Source organism: Octopus bimaculoides, chromosome 6 (assembly GCF_001194135.2).
Source record: "Octopus bimaculoides isolate UCB-OBI-ISO-001 chromosome 6, ASM119413v2, whole genome shotgun sequence".
Lineage (NCBI taxonomy): Eukaryota > Metazoa > Mollusca > Cephalopoda > Octopoda > Octopodidae > Octopus > Octopus bimaculoides.
The window spans coordinates 21,572,135-21,588,565 of record NC_068986.1 but is presented as its reverse complement, the minus strand read 5'-3'; the positions used below and the strand labels follow the sequence as shown (position 1 = coordinate 21,588,565).

The 16,431-nt window shown below is 36.4% G+C and overlaps 1 protein-coding gene across 1 annotated transcript in view; it reads right to left on the bottom strand.

The window, feature by feature from the left end:
- Positions 1–16,431, bottom strand: part of LOC106875137 (symplekin) — a 41,922-nt gene that overhangs the window by 9,853 nt on the left and 15,638 nt on the right. Inside the window, exons 11-24 of the mRNA XM_052968419.1 lie at positions 16,389–16,425; positions 15,622–15,780; positions 14,601–14,759; positions 13,472–13,550; positions 12,355–12,425; positions 10,720–10,834; positions 9,532–9,618; positions 8,249–8,444; positions 7,731–7,812; positions 7,116–7,229; positions 5,996–6,064; positions 3,953–4,034; positions 2,161–2,251; positions 1,973–2,042 (exon numbers count right to left, since the gene is read on the bottom strand). Coding sequence (XP_052824379.1) covers positions 1,973–2,042; positions 2,161–2,251; positions 3,953–4,034; positions 5,996–6,064; positions 7,116–7,229; positions 7,731–7,812; positions 8,249–8,444; positions 9,532–9,618; positions 10,720–10,834; positions 12,355–12,425; positions 13,472–13,550; positions 14,601–14,759; positions 15,622–15,780; positions 16,389–16,425 — 1,411 coding nt within the window. The remainder of the gene's footprint in view (positions 1–1,972; positions 2,043–2,160; positions 2,252–3,952; positions 4,035–5,995; positions 6,065–7,115; positions 7,230–7,730; positions 7,813–8,248; positions 8,445–9,531; positions 9,619–10,719; positions 10,835–12,354; positions 12,426–13,471; positions 13,551–14,600; positions 14,760–15,621; positions 15,781–16,388; positions 16,426–16,431) is intronic.

The window sequence follows — 16,431 nt, the reverse complement described above, 5'->3', positions numbered from 1 at the left end:
GTAGGGTTTTCGAGCGAGATCGTTGCCAGTGCCCCGGACTGGCTCTTGTGCGGGTGGCACATAAAAGACACCATTTCGAGCGTGGCCGTTTTCGTGCGGGTGACACGTAAAAGCACCCACTACACTCTCTGAGTGGTTGGCGTTAGGAAGGGCATCCAGCTGTAGAAACTCTGCCAAATTAGATTGGAACCTGGTGTTGCCATCCGGTTGCACCAGTCCTCAGTCAAATCGTCCAACCCATGCTAGCATGGAAAGCGGACGTTAAACGATGATGATGATGATGATACATACAAACATAGACAACAATATTTTACAAAGTTTCAATTTTATCAAAGATTACTACTACTACGACTACATTGGTGGAGTAGCAGAATTGTCAGGCATCAGTTTGGCTCATTACATTCTGAGCTCAAATCCCACTGAGGTCAATTTTGTCTTTCATTTCTCCAGGGTTAATAAAATAATGTACCAGCGAAGAACCAGTTAACTGACCAACTCCCTTCCTGCCCAATTCTGGCCTTGCACCTATGTAAGAAATTATTTAAAGGATAGTGGATTGGCAGAACTGTTACAAGATTGGAAAATAAACTATGTAGTTTTTGTTCCCAGCTCCTTGCATTCTGAGTTCAAACACTGCTGAGGTCAACTTTGCCATTCATCTCTCTGGGGTCAATAATATGAAGTACCAGTCAAAGACTGGGTCAATGATATCAGCTAACTCCACCTCTCAAAACTGCTAACCTTGTGCATAAATCAGAACCATTAAAATAATAATTATTATTATTATCATCATCATTAGGGCCACAAGCTGGCAGAACCATTAACATTTCGTGCAAAATGCTTAGCAGCATTTCGTCGGTCTTTATGTTCTGAGTTCAAATTTCACCAAGGTTGACTTTGCCTTTCAACCTTTTCAGGGTTGAAAAAATAAGTACCTTTAAGTATTAAGGTCAAAGTAATCAACTAGTCCCCTTTCTGAAAATTTCAGATATTCTCATTTTAAAAATCATTTCTGGCTAATCGTTGAGAGGACATTGGTGTTGCCTTGGTGGAGGTTTGTGCTCTTTGAGTGCTCATTATTATTATTATTATTAAGGCAAGCTAGCAGAATCGTTAGCGTGCCAGGCAAAATTCTTAGCAGCATTTCATCTGTCTTTACATTCTGAGTTCAAATTCCACCAAGGTTGACTTTGCCTTTCATCCTTTTTCTGGCTGATGAAATAAGTACCAGTTACACACTGGGGTCGATGTAATCGACTAGTCCCCTCTTCGAAAATTTCAGGCTTTGTGCCTATAGTAGAAAGGATTATTATTATTATTATTGTTCAGTAGTTTTATTTTTATAACGTGCTTTCACTTCACTACCGAGCGCAGCTCTGTGCGCCTTGGGTATGTGCTGTGGTTTGCTGTGGTGCTCTTATGTTTACTGTATTGAAAGTGTTTTGCGTAGAATGTGTGCAGTACCCAGTAGTGCAATTTTCTGTATGTTATATATATTTGTAAGTCCTGGTGTTTTTGTTATGTATTTGTCTGAATATTTTATTATTATACCTATTATTATTATTATTATTATTATTAATAGTAGTAATAGTAGTAGTAGTAGCAGCAGTAGTAATATTTACATCACTGCAAAGTAGGTTATAAGAGTTACTAGTGCCCTATTTAGTCCTGCTTCTATGTCACTGAATCTATTGGAGAGTATTCATTTAGTACGGATGGCAAAACAAAAAAAGGTTACAAGAAAATGGATGTGGTGTATCATGTAGAGTGGAGGCATCAGGATGAAGTGAGAAGTCTTGAAGTTTGAACTGTTACAGGCAATTAGTTAAAAAAACTCACCGTGATGAAAAAAATTTCATACATAAGCTTGTGGTTTATAGAAAGTGTTTTGAATAATAGTTGAAAAACAACAAAAATAAAAAAAAAAAGGTAAAAAAAGGTAAAAAAATAAAAAAAGGTAAGAGGAACATACTGGATTTTCCAAAACCCTGAGGATAGTTCTTTTGATATCTGCTGAAGTCGCTGTATATACAGTGGCTAGCCTAGACAAAAACAAGAAAATCATTTCTTCAGTTATCTTTACTTCACTTGACAAACATTACATGTAATCAGCAACAAACTTCTTGAAGAAATCTTGTGTAATGAATATCAAACACTTACTCATGAATTAGTTTGTGATTACTGGGTAACAGACCAAGATATAAATACAAGCAGAGTTTAATGCAATCTTCTACCCAGGTTTCCGGAGGATCTGAAAATAAAAAGAATATATATTGTTTTATTTGTTTCAGTCATTTGACTGCAGCCAAGCTGGAGCAACACCTTTAATTATATATATATATATATATATATATATATATACATACATTTAAATAAATTTTAACTCATTAAAATGATAAATATACAAATATGGATGGACAAGTACACACACACACACACACACATACATGTGTAAATGAAAGCAAGCTAATTATGAGTGTATTGATACTTAATAAAATCTGATAGTCTTTCTGCAGGCAACCTCTCTAGTGCTTGTGCCATAGCAACACGTAGCCAGTCCATACTAGTGCAGTCTTCTTTCTTGCACATCACATCTGATTTCTCTGATAACCAATTTTTCTCTCAGTAAACTTATGCTATGTCATCCAACACACTTACAACAGAGCATGCTTGCTCCATTTCTTTCCAGTCTTCTCATGTCCTCTGTGTTCAAAATCCATGTCTCACTTCCATGCAGCACTGCAGCACTAACACAAGCATCATACAATCTGGCTTTCACCTTGTGGGAGAAGACCATTGTTGTCAGCAGTGGTAGAAGTAGCTCCTTGAACCTTTTTCAACAAACTCTTACTCTGGCTAAAATACGTTCAAAGCAACTGCCTCTATTGCTGATGACATCTCACAGATAGCAAAAACTATCAACTACTTCTAATGAAATGCTCAGGTAATTAAGGGGTTCTGTTTCTGGTGTGTTCATGGAATATACTATTCCAGTGCATCTTTTGGATATGAAATTTATGTTCTTTACTATTCAGCCTGTGATTCCACTAGATCTCGTGTCCTTAACTTATATTGAGTGCAACATATGGAGTTTATGCCCACTCCTTTTCTGCATTTAAAGCAAAGCCATTTCCTTGAGGGGTACCTGGGACCTACCTTCTTTCCTGCTCACTAAAACTTTTGTTTTTGCTAAGTTTACCTTAAGACCCCTCAACTCCAGATTTACCTTCCACACTTGGAATTTCCTAATTCCTCCGATAAATTCAGCTCTGAGAACTAGATCATCAGCATATAGTTCCCATGAACAGCCAGTCTTAAACTCCTCTATGATGGCCTGTAGGACTATGATGAATAGGAGGGGACTGAGAACTGAACCTTGATAGATTTTGACCCTTATATTGAATTCCTCACTGAAGTCATTGGTGACTCCCTCTTTAGTTACAGTGTCTTTGATGTTAACTTGCACTGCTCTCACAAGTCATTTATCAATGCCTAGTTTCCTTAGTGATCACTAGATTACTGTATATGATAACATGCTGAGGCCAAGAATAAATAGTTTACTCTTAGCCAAATATTTCTCCTGTAGTTGCCACATTAGAAAGATTGCATCTGTGATACCTTTCCAAGTACAAATTATCATCATCATCATTGTTTAACGTCCACCTTCCTTACTGGGATGGGCTGGATGGTTTGACAGGAGCTGGCCAGGCAGGAGCCTGCACCAGACTTCTGGGTCTGTTTTGCCCTTCCTAACACCAACCACCCAGCAGAGTGGACAAACTATCAATATCTAAACTATAAATATTACTGATAAAAATAATATCAAAATACATAAAGAAAGTAATAATTAATTATGTTTCTTAAACAGTGTGTCTGCAAACCAGAATATAAATCAAAAAACAACCTACAGCAGTATTGTAAGAAGGGGAAGTTTAAATTAAAAGTAACTTACCACTTTTTAATTTTGTTGTTGAAAACAATTCTGGTGGTGGTTTGGGGCTGAGCAGATATCGAAGGTAAGTTAATGCATGAGCCTACACAAGAAGAAATGGATAAAAGGTTAATTAGTCAGGTATATTTTTTCTAAAAATGATTTTTCTTTTACAAAAGATGAGTTTTTTTTTAAAGGAAGTTAAATCAACCTTTTTTACACTAACAATATATGTTTATTTCTGCAGGGTGGTGATAAGCAAAGTGGATTAAAAGGAATGAAACTGTAAAGATTTATTGAAATAATTTTAAAACATTAACACTCTGTAGTTTCTTAAAATTATCTTTATCCTTTTTTATCTTTTACAGTTTGTTTCAGTCATTGGACCACAGTGATGCTGGGGCACAGTCTTGAAGGGTTTGGTCAAACAAATTGACCCCAGTTCCTTTTAGTTAAGCCTGGTACTTATTCCATTGGTGTGTGTTACCGAAATGTTATGGGGGTGTAAACAAACCAACGTTGATTGTCAAGCAGTAATGGGGGACAAACACACAAACACATAAATACACACACACACACACATATGATGGGTTTCTTTCAATTTCCCTCCACCAAATCCACTCACAAGGCAATATTCAACTCAGGGCTATAGTAGAAGACATTTGCCCACAGTGCCACGCAGTGGGACTGAACCCAGAATCATGTAGTGTTGAGACACAAACTTCTTACCACACAGATATATATATTCTAAATCTATACTAGATATTTCTGAATAATAGTGTTGCTGGGAATAAACTTGCAACAGATCAATCATTAATTCACTACATATTCAGATTGGAGCCTGGTGCAGCCATATGGCTCACCAGTCCCCAGTCAAACCGTCCAACCCATGCCAGCATGGAAAGCGGACGTTAAACGATGATGATGATCAAATGGCAAGAGTGACAAGGAAGTAGCTGTGCAACTTGGGCAGTCAATACCATAAATCGTTGCTTTCTTCCACATACTAATTTACCAATAATTTCTTGTTCGTGTTTATATCTTTTGATGGTCAATGATTTACTCAAAGTTTCATGCAAAGTGTTCATTCAAACAGCCCAACATGAACAGATTGTGTCAAAACAGCACCTAGCTAGTAGATGAGTCACTGATTTTAAACAAATAAACCTTACTACATGTATAGAGCACTAATTTTCTCATTTGTATTTCTAAACATGAGGCTTCTGCAATTTCTATCTACCACATTTCACTCTCAAGGACATTGGTGAACCCAAGACATTAGCAGCAAAAGACGCTTGAGCATTGATCATCGTCAGCAGCAGCATTTAACACCCATTTTCCATGCTGGCATGGGTTAGATGGTTTGATAGGATCTGGCAAGTTAGAAGACTATGCCAAACTCTGCTGTCTGCTTTGGCATGGTTTCTATGGCTGGATGCTTTTCTTAATGGCAACGACTTTACAGTGTGTATTCAGTGCTTTTAATTAAGTGTCCAATTCGTATGTAACTGCTTTAATGACTCAGAAAAATCCATGTCACATCATCATCATCATTTAACGTCTGCCTTCCATGCTGGCATGGGTGGGACTTACACACTAAATACAATTTGTTTTAAATACTTTGTAACATATAGGTGTAGGCATGGCTGTGTGGTAACAAGCTTGCTTCCCAACCACATGGTTCTGGGTTCAGTTCCACTGTGTGGCACCATGGGCGAGTGTCTTCCACTATAGCCTTGTAAGTGGATTTGGTAGATGGAAACTGAAAGAAGCCTGTCATTTATAGATATATATATATATAAGTGTGCATGTCTTTGTCTGATTGTCCCTACCCCCATCATCACTTGCTGGTGTGTCTACATCCCCGTAACTTAGCGGTTCAGTAAAAAAGACCAATAAAATAAGTACTAGGCTTACAAAGAATAAATCCTGAGGTCAATTTCTCCAACTAAAACCCTTCAAGGTGGTGCTCCAGCATGGCTGCAGTCAAATGACAAACAAATGAAAGAATGTAAAAGAACATATAAATATTTAATATAATGGCATTCAACAAAAGACAGATACCTCAATTAGTTTGTGGATATCATCTCGTTCATATAGCTTCTTGATGACATGGATTGCATGGTTTCGCACCTGGATAAAGAGAAGAAAATAAAATGTCAAAAATGTGAGACTAAAGATTACAAATGAAATATTTATAAAAGAGAATACAAATAAAAAAATATGAAGGTTATGAAGATGGGATACTCGGCTACTGGCTACATAGTGAACTCTAAATATAACCCCATTTTGTTGTCTGACAAGAGTAAAGACTTCTAACTGTTGATGGGTTCTTTAGAATCTAACTAGTGTTGTACAAAAGCTTCAATGATAAAGATCTATATTAAGAATCTGCAAAAATCTGATGCTAGCCTGGAATAAACAAATGACCTAACATACAAAAAAGCAATATGGCTGAAGGAAATACTTCTTATCCTTATTTCTTTATTGCCTACAAGGGGCTAAACATAGAGGGGACAAACGAGGACAGACAAAGGGATTAAGTCGATTACATCGACCCCAGTGCGTAACTGGTACTTAATTTATCGACCCCGAAAGGATGAAAGGCAAAGTTGACCTCGGCGGAATTTGAACTCAGAACGGAACGGCAGACGAAATACCGCTAAGCATTTCGCCCGGCGTGCTAACGGTTCTGCCAGCTCACCACCTTCTTATCCTGCTTATGAAATACAAACATGGTAAGGTCTCACATATATTCAATTGAAGAACTTCAACCAAGATTATCTAACGAGATAGGATAAAAACTCCCTCTAGGGGTATTTAAAAATATTAGCCTGTCTTGTTTACAGGAACTGTGGGTTCAAGTCCCACGGACAGCATTCAACTTTTTCTATCCAAATGGTCTTTTAAACCCAATATTTACATGCTATTTTTATAGCTTTATGTGCTTCAAGATTCACTATTCCCAAAAAGAATTTCACATACTTGAAGTTTTTAAATTCTTATGACATTAACACACACACACACACACACATAAATATACACACATCCACATATACATATACACACATATGTATTGGTATTCTATGCATGTTTTCCAACATTAGAAAAGAATAATTATAAGTTTTGAAAAGCATTTTTTTTTATAGAGAACAATAATATAAAACTGAAATCCCCAACCTACCTCCACTTTATCATGCGATGCAAAGTCTAATAATAAAATCAAGTATTTTGGACGATGATGGGGTCGTGCCAAGATCATTTCCTGCAGAGTTTCCATTCCAATATGAACACGATTCTGGAAAGGCAAGCAATATTTTTAGCTTTGGACAACTATTTTTCAGAAGCATAAATATTACGTTGAGATAAAATTCAGGTAGAATACAGCAGAGAAGCATAAAGCACTTAGAAGAATTATCTGTTACAACCTCCTTAAAATATTGGTTTAGAATTTTGGTACAAGGTCAGCAAGCAGAGGGGAGAGGGTAAGTCAACTCCAGGGCTCAACTGATACTTTATTGACCCTGGAAGAATCAAAGCAAGTTGACTCAGGACCTATGGATGGAGGAAATGCTGTTAAGTATTTTGCCTAGCATGCTAATAATTAAAATGTTAGCTTCTGTTTATTACTTCTTCAGAGGTGGTTAGGCAAGAGTATTTTACTGTCAGATATGGTAGGTCATAAGAAGTTAAATACAATTATATTTTTCTCAAAGTAAATACATATGGAAAATAAATAAGACATAAAATATAAGGGAAAAGGAGAGAGAGAAAGTAAGAAAATAATAATGCCACATACTTCATCTTGACAAAATTTACGAAGTATCTGAACAGCATTGTCTGTGATAATAGGAGCTTCCAGAAACAATCTTGTAAACAGTCTGAAAGAAAGGAGCATAGAAATTAATTCAAATTATGCACAAAAGGCTTGGCAATAACAGAACAAAAGGTTACAGGACTGAATTAACCACAAAATTATTTAAAAAAGGTGTATTATTACTCTATCCCTCTTTCACACTCACAAGCATACACTGGCATCTTAATAGTCATCATGGTTTTAACATCCATTTTCCATGCTTGCATGGGTCGGGCAGAGTTTATTAAGATAGAATGTCTAAGGTTTGATGCTCTTTCTGTTGCTAACCATCAATCTTTCCAAACAAGGTAATATTTCCCAATAACCAGATACATTCTCAAAGAATATTGGAAATAAATGACATTAATTTACAACAATTACACGATGTCAAGACAAGACACAAACATACATACACACAAATGCTCATAATGACTTCTATTAGAGCAACAGTAATAACTTACCCATCTCTATGATCAGATCTCTCCAATAAGCCATTAAGCAATCGAGTCAAACATTCATCATAGCTTGCCAGAACTGTCTTGTGTTCTCCCATATTGGACCGGTTGAAACCATGGCAGACAACATATTCTTGATATAACCAAGAGAAAGCTATATCTGCTCGATTACGTAAGTCTTCAAATATGTATTCTTGTAATACTAAAACAAAAAAAAAAGTTTCAAGTCATTCATACACATTTTTATGTTGAAGTCAAATAACAGAAATAATTTCCTAATGAGGATATAATTATATACACATATATAATAGTGAAAGCACATGGCTGAGTGATTAGGGTGCTGCACTCATGATTGCAAGATGTGGTTTCGATTCCTGAACTGGGCAGTGCGTTTTGTTCTGGTGCAAAACACTTCATTTTACATTGCTTCCGTCCACTCAGCTATAAATGACTGACCCCAAATGGATTGACACCCCATTCAGGAGTGAATGTTGTGATCCCAGTCACTTACATATCATGGAAACCAGGTAACCAACTCTATGAGACCTAGGACTCAATACAATAATGTCCAGGTGTTGATAATGATATGATTAAAAATTGAAGCTTTTACTAAATTTATAAAACATGCCTGATGCAAAATTATTTTAAGCTGATTTCTAAAGAAAACAAAGCAATAATTCATTCTAATCACTCAGAACATCATTGTCGTCTAACGTCTGCCTTCCATACTAGCATGGGCTGGACAGTTAAACAGGATCTAACGAACCAGAGAACCACATTGAGCTTCAATATTTGCTTTGGCATAGTTTCTACAGCTGGATGCCCTTCTTAACACCAACCACTTTACAAAGTGTCCTGTCACACCAGCACTAGTGAGGTTGCCAGGTAACGTGCAAGACAAGAAAAAGAAGATAGCTTTATGGCAAGTGTTGAAAGACTAAAGTATGATAGAGGAGCAGGCACAGGTGTCTTGCTATGGAAGACATACATGGCTAACTTGTATATGAATGGGTAGGAGTAGATGGAAAGCAGATGAAGATGCTGGTGATGAGGTACCAGAGCATACTCTCAGAGTTCCTCCCAAAACTGGCCCTGGTTCTATGATACAAACTTCCTGTCTCAAAGTGATCTAAATCAAAAACTTCCATCAATATTTCCTGTAGATTTGTTCCAAACACCAACTTAATAATTACAAAGTTATTTTACTAAATTCTTCGTTATTTTCATAATTAATAAAACAAATGCAATGTATTTTTCAACAAAATATAACAAAAGGGTTAAATACTCACAATTTTTCAGCTCACCACCAAACTGAGCAACAAGGGAGGCCAAAATTTTGGTTCGTTCTGGTAATGCATTACCAATAAGAGCGCTTTCTGAAAAAAAAAAGAGAGAAATAGAAAATTACATTAATGACAAAGAAATCAATTCATCATGTATAAGAAAAACAGGAATGAGTGATTTTTGGTTTGGTGCTGAGTTCAATTGTTTCTATGATATGTTCTACCAATGATAGAAAGACAATCATAGCCAGCAGGAGATTTATATAACTTCTTCAATAATATCCTCAATAGGTGCAGGCACAGGTGTGTGGTTAAAAAGTTTGTTTTGCGATCACATAGCTTTGAGTTCAGTCCTACTTTGCACAAGTGTCTTCTATTACAGCCCCAGGCTGAATAAATTTTGTTGATGGAAACTGCATGGAAGCTAGTCACGTGTGTATGAATACATGCATATATGTATGCACGTGTGTGTATATACAAGCACATAGCCTCACTGGCACTTGTGCCGGTGGCATGTGAAAAAACATTCGAGTGAGGTTGTTGCCAGTGCCACTGGACTGGCTCCTGTGCAGGTGGCATGTAAAAAACACCATTTTGAGCATGGCCATTGCCAGTACCGCGTGACTAGCCCTCGTGCTGGTGGCACATAAAAGCACCCACTACACTCTCGGAGTGGTTGGCATTAGGAATCCAGCTGTAGAAACTCTGCCAGATCAGATTGGAGCCTGGAGCAGCCATCTGGTTCGCCAGTCCTCAGTCACATCGTCCAACCCATACTAGCATGGAAAGCAGACGTTAAACAATGATGATGATGATGATGATGATGATGATATAAAGGTAAATATTGACATTCCACAGTTTCATTTGTTACTGACAGAGCGAAACAGTGACATACTATTCCCTAATGACGTCCTTCTGTGATTCTGAAGACACATAGCATAAAAAATCCCGAACTTGAAAAGCAGGTAAGGATTAGCAACAGGAAGATCATCCAGCTGTAAAATCCTACCCTGACTACATCTTTGGCCAACCTATGCTATTCTAGAGAAATGGATATTAAACAAAGGAAGGAAAGCTTCACAGTAATAAAACTAGAGATAATCACTAATCCTAGGGGTCTTTGTGATTTGGGTTAGCTTAGTTTTTAAAATCCTATGACAAGAACACAGTGACGACTGAGTTGTCTATACTTACTTTCAGCCATTAATATACGCCTCACAGCCCTGACAGTCATTTGATCCAGGAGATCTCTGTTCATTGGTTTTGTGACACTCGACAACTTGAACTGCTTTAATCCTTTACGAGTGCCCTTCAAACAAAAGCATAAATAATTAAATGTCTACTAATAAAAATTTGAACTCGCAACAAACGATTTATCCTTAATTTTGTTCTAAAACAAGCTACCCATTAAATATTGGTTTTAATACTTGTTAATAATTGTTAAGAAATAAAAAAAAAAGAAAGCTATTGAATAAAAAACAGGATTATTTTTCCTTAACTCTTTAGCATTCCAATTAGTCAGGCAAATGTAATAGTTTTTTATTCACAATGTTTTGAATCAATCGCGTGTTATCTTTTAGCTTTGGGGTTTCAATGATAGTATTGTTTATTTTTAGAATGATATTGTAGGGTAAGTGTGAGAGGCCAGACCTATCTGGTTTGAACATAAAACAGGTTGAATATTTGGGTCTGAGATGGCCGGTAAAATGCTAAAGGGTTAAGGTAGTTAAAAATGAAAGTATAATAAAGCAATCCTTGATAATCACAGTAATTTATAACAAGATGTATTAATTTTTAAGGTCTTACAGAAAAAGTGAAGTCATTTTATTGTTTGACATGCTAGAGATTTATTCTTTTATTTTTTCAGTCATTTGACTGTGGCCATGCTGGAGCACTGCCTTTAATTGAACAAATTGACCCCAGGACTTATTCTTTGTAAGCCTAGTACTTATTTTATCGGTCTCTTTTGCCGAACTGCTAATTGACAGAGACCTAAACACACCAACATCGGCTGTCACACGATGGTGGGGGGGACAAACATAGACATACAAACATACACACTCATATATATATATATATATATATATATATATGACAAGTTTCTTTCAGTTTCCATCTACCAAATCCACTCACAAGGCTTTGGTTGACCCGAGGCTATAGCAGAAGATATTTGCCCATGGTGCCATGCACTGGGACCAAACCTGGAACCATATGGTTGGTAAGCAAGCTACTTACCACACAGCCATGCTTGCGCCTATACTTACCATACAGCAGCGGTAAGTATGACCTAATGTGGCGATGGTGACACATGGCGATGGTGACACATGACGATAGTGACACATGGCAATAATTACACATGGCGATAATTACACATGGTGATATTTACATATGGCGATACTTATATATGGCGATCTATATATGGTGATAGTTAACCAATATCTGGTATTCCCTGCAGCTCAAAGAATGCTGCAAATGTATTGACTAGTCTTTCCATCATGGCATATCCATAATTGGAGAAGTAGTAAGTGTACATGAGTTTAGATACTTGCTTCTGGAAACAGCCCAGATATAGTAGAGATGGTTAAGTTACTGTCTCTGCAGTACCATCAACCAATGACAACCAAGGCCAAACATTCTGTACTATCTTGCATCACTAGCTTCTTTTCTCAATAATAATTTTAGTAACAATTCTACTGTACCTAAACTTTTAGAAATACATGACAAAACTATTAAGAGGCTAAGAGCCAATTATATACATAGAATGAATTCAGTGATAAAAATTAAACTAAAATAGACAAAACAAAAAAAGAACAATCAAAGCCTACTTACCATTAATGGTTGTGTTATAAGAGCAGTATCAGGTTTTTTAGGTTCATCAGCTCCTACTTGTATAGTTCCTCCTGCAACCAGATCAATAAAAAGAAATCAATGTAATATCCTAATGATTTTAATTGTAGAGTTCTGCATTAGATAAAAAGAAAATTAATTAAATGCTTGATGAAGCCAAAATAAATTTCCCTTCACAACCATGTAGTCTTGGAATTGATCTAATGTGCAACACCTTGGGCAAGTGCCTTCAACTATAGCCACAAGTTGACCAAAGCCTTTTGAGTGAAAACTGAGCAAAAATCTATCACATCACACATGTGTGCGTGTGTGTGTGTGTGTGTGTGCACTTATCTTTGACAAAAGATGTAGCATCAATAAGAAAACAGAAAAAAAAAAAGGATTTTCAAATATAAAAACACTGTATTATATATTTGTTCTGCCCAAGTTGCATGGACAGCATCCAAAGATATTATGTGCAAAATAAAAAGAGAATGCCAGCAACTACTAAACCAATCAAACAATATCTTAATTAGTTGCCAGTATTTCACAGATTTACTACAGCAAAGCCAACTCGCAAAGTTTATCAAATACTGTCATACAAGAATATTTCTAATAAATATGTTTCCCGTAACTTTTTTGATACCATATTTCATTTGAAATCCACTGCCTTTGTTTCAATGAATTTTCAAAATATTGAAGAATTTGGTCCAAATAAAAGTCATTATTAAGGTGGTGTGAAGCAGTGAGCTGGCAGAAATGTTAAGCACCAAGCAACAGTCTTAGTGACATTTTGTCCATCTTTGCCTTCTAAGTTCAAATTCTGCCGAGGTCGACTTAGTTTTTTCATCCTTTCAGGGTTGATAAAATAAGTACCAGTTGAGCACTGGGGATCAATGTAATCAACTTAACCCTCCTCTGAAATTACTGGCCTTGTGCTAAAATTTGAAACCATTATTAAGGTGATGTTTGAAGTAAATTACCATGAAATTTTGATTGAATGTTTTAATTTAGATCATTTTAAAACATGAAGTTTATATCAAAAAAACTAGAGCAGTTTGGTAGCAAAAGGGTTAAAAAAATACTTGAGTAATTATTTCATTGCTAATGAATCACTCACCTACTACAGTTTGAATTTGTAATTTCGGAGTAACTTTTTCTTCTTCTGTTGTGGCAGGTGTTTCTTCACTTTCTACATTCTGTAAAAAATTTTAAAATTTCCTCTAATGAAATGCACAAACTATATCTAAATTAATATTTTTTTAAAAGATTGACAATTTGAAATAATTTAATAGAATGCTGATATTGGTATATTAAGCTGGTATTTGAAACAAAATTATAGGAGGTTTAACTTAAATATGATCACTTTTAAAACAAGTAATTTTTCTTATAGTCAAGTACACTGGAAAATGGTCTGCATTCCAAATTACTGGAATATAACAAGATAACTTTTAAGAACAGCAGATTTCTATTTACTAAGAAGCATAAAGGGCATTTTTGTAGAAAAGACTTAGTATATTGCAGAGGGTTATTTTATCAACAATGAAGGAATGATATGCAAAATCAAACATGATAGAATTCATACTTAGATCATAGAGAGGGAGAGGATAAAACACTGTAAACTGTATTTCATGCAGTAATTGACCATTGCTACCAACTTATTGCTTTGCAAGTAACATATCTCAATTCTCAAGTGTCAAATTGTTACCTACTTCACTGATTTTTTCTCATCAGTATGCATTTTGGGAAGGTCTTATTTCATCATCATCATCATCATCATCATTTAACATCCATTTTCCATGCTGGCATGAATTGGATGGTTTGACTGAGGTCTGGAGAGCCAGCGGCTGCACCAGACTTCAATTTGATCTAGCAATGTTTCTACAGCTGGATGCCCTTCCTAATGCTAACCATTCCAAGAGTGTAGTGGGTGCTTTTTATGTGCTAGGCCTGGCATCGATCACATTCAGATAGTGCTTTTTACATGCCACCAGCACAGGGGCCAGTCTGGGGGTACTGGCATCGGCCACGTTTGGATGGTGCTTTTTATGTGCCACCGGCACTGGAGCCAGTCAGAAGGTACTAGCATCAGCCACGTTCAGATGGTGCTTTTTACATGCGGTTTGGCACGGGGAAGTGGGGGGGGGGGTCAGGCAGTCCTGGTATCGATCATGTTTGGATAGTTCAATTTATATTACTTTAAAAACTTTAAACTTTTAAACCTAAGCGATGTCATAGCTTATACTTACCATTCGTTGGACGTCAGAGATACCTTTACCCATTCCAGCCATAGTAAGCTGGGTTGCAAGTAACCTGGCAAGATGTTTAATCTGACCAGGAGTACCAGCTGCAGCAATTGGTGTATATGTTGCTTGGAAGTGGGCTGGTAATGTATCAGGTAACATTACCTATACAATGAGAAAAATAATCATATTGAAAATGAAATAATTACATTAAAACAAAAAGAAAATTTTAATGAATTGTTAAGACAAATACTGAGAGGTCAAAGAACAGGTTGATATAAGCACCATCTCGTTAACACTTGCCAATGTGAAGCAAAGAGTTAAATACATTTATTTTAGCACTGATCTCGAGAGGCTGCTTTCCAAAATTTAATAGCATAAAGGTAATAAGCAGCATTACAGCAAGGGTGAAGAGCAACAGAATAATAAAACTATAAATAGATGAGAAATAGGGAGATGATGAGTGGGTTGGTGGGTAAAAAAAGAACTGTGTGTAGAAGACAGAGAGAAGCGTAGTGATAGAGAGGGAGATCAGCACAGATACAGTGAATAACAAACAAAGGTGGGGGGAGGATTGGCAGCAGGTATGAGAGAGTGTTAAAGAAGGAGATATGGTAGTCATAAGATCTGATTCAGGGGAAAAGAAGAGCCAGAACCAGTTTCAGCCAGGTTGGTAACGAAAGGGTTAAATTACATTCTACAATTTACCAAAAAAAAAAAGGACACTTTGGATACTATACTCTAAGGTAACTGTTTTGTTCTTATATAATACTAGTTTCAAATTTTGGCACAAGGCCGGCAATTTTGGGGGTGGGGCTATAGCAACTAGACTGAACCCAGTGTTCAGCTGATACTTATTTTACGACCCTGAAAGGATGAAAGGCAAAATCGACCATGGCAGAATTTGAACTCAAAACAGACAGACGAAATGCCACAAAGCATTTTGCCCGGCATGCTAACAATTCTACGAGCTCACTGCCTTTGTTCTTGTATAATAACAAATAATAAAATGAGATATAATACTCACCATACTAATCAATACAAGATCTGCTACATTGTGTGGATTTAGCCTACCAACCAAATCTTCAGCAGTGATGTCAATAGCTGTTTGTTTCTGAGCAGTGCTGGGAATTTTTTCTTTACTTGGTGCTGCTCCAATCTCTTCCTCTTCCACGTCAGGATCAGGCTATTAATTATCGAAATAGGTTTTTATTCATAAGAAGAAAAAGCACAGTGTTTATATAGATAAATACTTTTATATGTAAATACAGGCTGAAAATTGTATTTATCTATTTCAGTATACAGCTTTGAAATTATACACTTTTTTGTTTCGGGCAGCAACTATAAAGTGAGACAGCTTTAGAAGTTTCATCAATAATTCTCGAATTTCTGCTTAGCATTTGATAACTATTCTAATTTGTAACAATCGTCATAATAAATGAAATAAATAAAATGTGAAGGCACACCACAGCCCAGTGGTTTGGGAATCACACAAATGATCGTAAGGTCATGGTTTCAGTTTCCAGACCGGGCGGCATGTTGTGTTCTTGAGCAAAATAATCATTTCATTATTGCTCCAGTCCATTCAGCTGTAAATGGGCTCCAGCAATAACTGGGAAGTTAACCCTGTAATGGATTAGCATCCCATCCAAGTTAAATGTAAAGTCAAGCCTTCAAGGGCTAAGGCTTGCAAAAGTAAATTATCAAACTAATAACTTAAGAATTAACTAATTAACTTGAAGAATTAACTGAAGGACAATTTAAACAAAGAATAGACAATCTGCTGCTACACACCTTTATCTCAACTTTGGACTTTTTAGACGATGAAGTACTGGGT